This window comes from Ciona intestinalis, unplaced genomic scaffold (genome assembly GCF_000224145.3).
Source record: "Ciona intestinalis unplaced genomic scaffold, KH HT000895.1, whole genome shotgun sequence".
NCBI classification, from domain to species: Eukaryota; Metazoa; Chordata; class Ascidiacea; order Phlebobranchia; family Cionidae; genus Ciona; species Ciona intestinalis.
The window spans coordinates 1-3,850 of NW_004191216.1; the positions used below are offsets into that span (position 1 = coordinate 1).

Here is a 3,850-nt window from a genome sequence, read left to right on the forward strand (position 1 = left end):
TGATCGCATCAATCACTTTTACAAACCTGTTCCAAGAGCTGGGAGGGTAACGGACGACTTCTGAAACTTTTCAGCTATTTTTAGAGCATTTTTGACACACTTTGTGATTCCAGCTTTTCTCGGTGACACATGTATTATGATGTCACACTTTAGATTACCACCCTCTGTTACTCTTCTCCAGTCAGTTGCAAATTTTCGATGTGAGTCGTAAAACTGCGCCAGAATTGAATCTCCTGCCCCTTCAGTTATAGCTTTTGCCAGTGGTCCTAACAACAAAAAGATAATTTATCTTTCTCATAATATCAGTTATACTTGTAAAAATAAACCTCCTAGTTTTAGGTTTACTCTAAATCAGCTCATCTGGCTACTTTTCGTACCTACATATCAAGTGCTCTAGTAAAGAGATTTAAAGTTAAGACAATAAATCGAGAAAAAGTTTTTATCAAAGCTAATTTGGACATTTTATTGCATTTACCTGATTCAAACAAGTCCATATTTTTTGAAACACTGTTAACATAAACTTCAGACATTTGTTCTGTTATATCTCCATTAAAAACACGTATAACTATCGGCCCTAATGCAATTATGCCACTTGTTGATAGAGCTGTAGTTGAGTGTAGGTTGACTTTAAACTCTGATACCATATCTTTTTGAAACACCACCACTTTTACATTCTTTACATAAAACGGGGTTTGCCTCTCAAACAAAGTAATCCCTTGTTTTATTAATTTTGCACATTCTGATGGTGGTTTCCCCATAGCTCCTGTATTATATTAAAAAAATGAAGGTCACTTAATTATGTTTCTATAGCAGTAGGGCACCTTTAGTAATTATAACATAGAATAAATGTTTCTCTAATACAGTTTAAGCATAACCACAAGTATAAAATTTTGTGTGATTTGTGGTTTTTCTGTTAGGCCAACATTATTGACAGCGCATTAATGATCACTGAACTTGGGCATTATTCTTTCAAATGCCAAAAACACATATTTTAACACAGTTGTTAATTATGCTATGGCCAAACATTCAGTATAATAACACGCATTTATGGAATTTAATTGTTTACCGGTGCCTAGTGCTGGAATAGCAACGGTAGATTTTCCCAGAGCCTCAGCAATAAACAGAGATTTAGTGACAAGTGAAACAATACCAAGTTTACTAGTTGCACCATGAATAACAACATCACAAGGAAGGTTACCACCATCTGTTACTCTGATTGCAGAGCTTGCATATTTTCGCTTCATGTCATTAAACTGCTGCAATATCACATCACCACCTTGTTGAACTATACATTGTGAAAGTAAACCTGTGTAACATATAAACCATGAATAAACTATGTGTATAACGTATAAACCATGTTCCCCTATGCTAAATAAAAAACCAGAAGTAAACAACAAAGCGATTTTGGTTGCAAATAATGTAATAACAACTACAAACCATCCAGGTGTGTATATTACATTTTTTGCCTGTTAGTATATTAAAACAAGGAAAATATTTTGTATTTATTTATTTTTTTAATAGGTTATTATTCCACCTTTTATTCATATTTGATCTAGCGTTTTTGAACTAACAATAATTTATTGTTTAGTCACTCGCTAATTATGCCGTAGTTTTAAAATTCATGTGTAAATATAACCAAATGTAAGAATTAAGATATGTGGTAATTAAAATTAAAACACTGATTAATTAACCTAGAATGAAAATATATTATTGCAATAGTTAAAAAAAGTATATATTTTAGTAGATAAGATTGCTACGGGTTTCAAATGGCTATGTGAGAACATAGAGTCATAGAGTTAAAGAGTTAAACTAGTTACTACATGTAAGTGTGCAGTCCAGCTATCATTATATACATTTACCCCTTATGCATCAATTGTAATTGTAGTATAATAATGTATGTATTCCTAACTATACCTACCAGAATTCATTAAGTCCATAGTTGCACCAACGCTGTTTACAATCACACCTACATGTTGTTGCTCAATGTTACCACAGTAAACATCAATGCTAAAATTTACAGAAGTGCTAGCAGCATTTGTCTGTAATTTATCTTTAAACATCTGCAAATAAATGAAAGTTGCTTATTATATTTTACAAAATGAAAATTAAAACACTTTACAAATAAACACATAAAAATACAAATAAAGCGCACTATGTTGGAATACCTGGGTTAAATATGGTTCTGAAGGTGGCACAACAACATAAACATGCTGCAGAGATGTATTGATGCTTTTTGCATTGACTTCTTCTTGTATTGACTCTACCAGTACATAGGGTGGAATGTTAAAGCTCCCACAACCTACAAGTGGAAATGCAATGCTTGTATGCCCATATGTATTTGCCATCTCCAAACATTTTGCTACAACTTCCTTTACATGAGATCTGCTTGTAATTTCATCATTAAAGTCCCACTCAGCAATCATTGCATGGCATATTTTCTTGCATGGTAGATCGTATCCGTTTGTTCCCACCACTCCCCAAGTGCATTTCAGTGCTTCAGGAATATTATTGCACTCTTTCTACACCAAGTTATATACAGTTTTATGTAGAATAAATGCAATTGTTTAATATTGAACATTTGATTCTGATTCAAAGTGTTTTTATGTTATATGGGTGAGTTCCCACAGTGAGGCACGTCAGGGGCTTCAAAATTTTGGTCAGAATTGACTTTTAAATACTACTTATAAAATGCATATCCATTCACATTGTATAATTCATCTTTGTTACCTGTAGTTGTTTGCCAGCAGCCTCATGAATAGATCTGGATACAGCGGAGCCATCAACAATATTTACTGCATATGCTGTAGTAATGTTCACAATTATATCTGCCTGAAAAATAACCGATATGTTTATTTTTGCTGTGAACACTGTGTGCTTAAGTAAGACTTCTCTATCATACATTTCATTATTATAAAAATTGGCTTATACTGTCAAATAAAAAGCATGTTATCTATAATGGGCATAAGGTTAAGATTTGAAACAAGTCAGTAATCTACATAACTTACAGATTGATCGGTTATATTTTTCTCTACTATTGTGATATGTGGTGCAGCAGATTGGTATGGTGCTTGACTTGTGGATGGTGGTGGTGAAGTTGTTGGCATACCAACTTCGTTGTGGTAACCTCCCTTAAGGTCAAAAACACATACTTAACTTATGAGCAGATATGAGTTAAATAATACATAACTTAGAGCTGCACTGCCACACAGGAATAAATAAGTAACATTTATTAAAAACCAGTTGACATGTACACACTAATATTCAGTATGTGAACAAAATAAATCTATTGTGATGTTTTCCCAATTTATTTCTTGTTAGAAGTTACCATGGAAGCTTGTGCTTTAAAATCATTGTTGTCAACCAACACAAGGCAATCAGTTTGCTCTTGAATCGTGTCTAGAAAATGTAAATTTTTCTGTTCAATAAAAAACTCTGGAAGCTCAGATTTGCGGACTTCCCATCCAGGTGGTTCGTAATAAGATGACACTCTGTTGCGAATCCAAGCTTCAGCTAAAAAACAATTGTAAATTCAGTTGTGATTATAATTTTACTACATTTTTTAATAGCTTGGTAACTATTAAAAGAGCACAAGGTGTATGAAACAAGATACTCCGGTCTTCATCATTCATTGTAAATTACATATTTTCCATTGGTCATTTTATGATAACATAGAATATTAGCCCTAATGTCAGTCTTTTTGTCTTAAAGATAAATTCACATAAAAAAATATGAAAATATTGGCATATAAAGGCAAATTTTCAGTCACACAATGTTTTTCAAAAAAAGAATGCACAATACCTTTAATGCAGTCTTTCTTTTTACCAATCACCTTAACGCCCCCTCCAGCTTT

The 3,850-nt window shown here is 32.9% G+C and overlaps 1 protein-coding gene across 1 annotated transcript; it reads right to left on the minus strand.

The window, feature by feature from the left end:
* Window positions 1–26: 26 nt before the first annotated feature.
* On the minus strand, window positions 27–3,104 carry LOC104266121 (poly [ADP-ribose] polymerase 15-like; the record flags this gene model as incomplete). Its single annotated transcript, XM_018816820.1, has 7 exons — window positions 3,006–3,104; window positions 2,728–2,829; window positions 2,166–2,519; window positions 1,919–2,060; window positions 1,067–1,306; window positions 476–763; window positions 27–266 (listed from the first exon to the last, which is right to left on the minus strand). Coding segments are annotated over exons 1-7 (1,465 nt in total), but the record flags the coding sequence as incomplete, so codon positions are not given.
* Window positions 3,105–3,850: the final 746 nt, after the last annotated feature.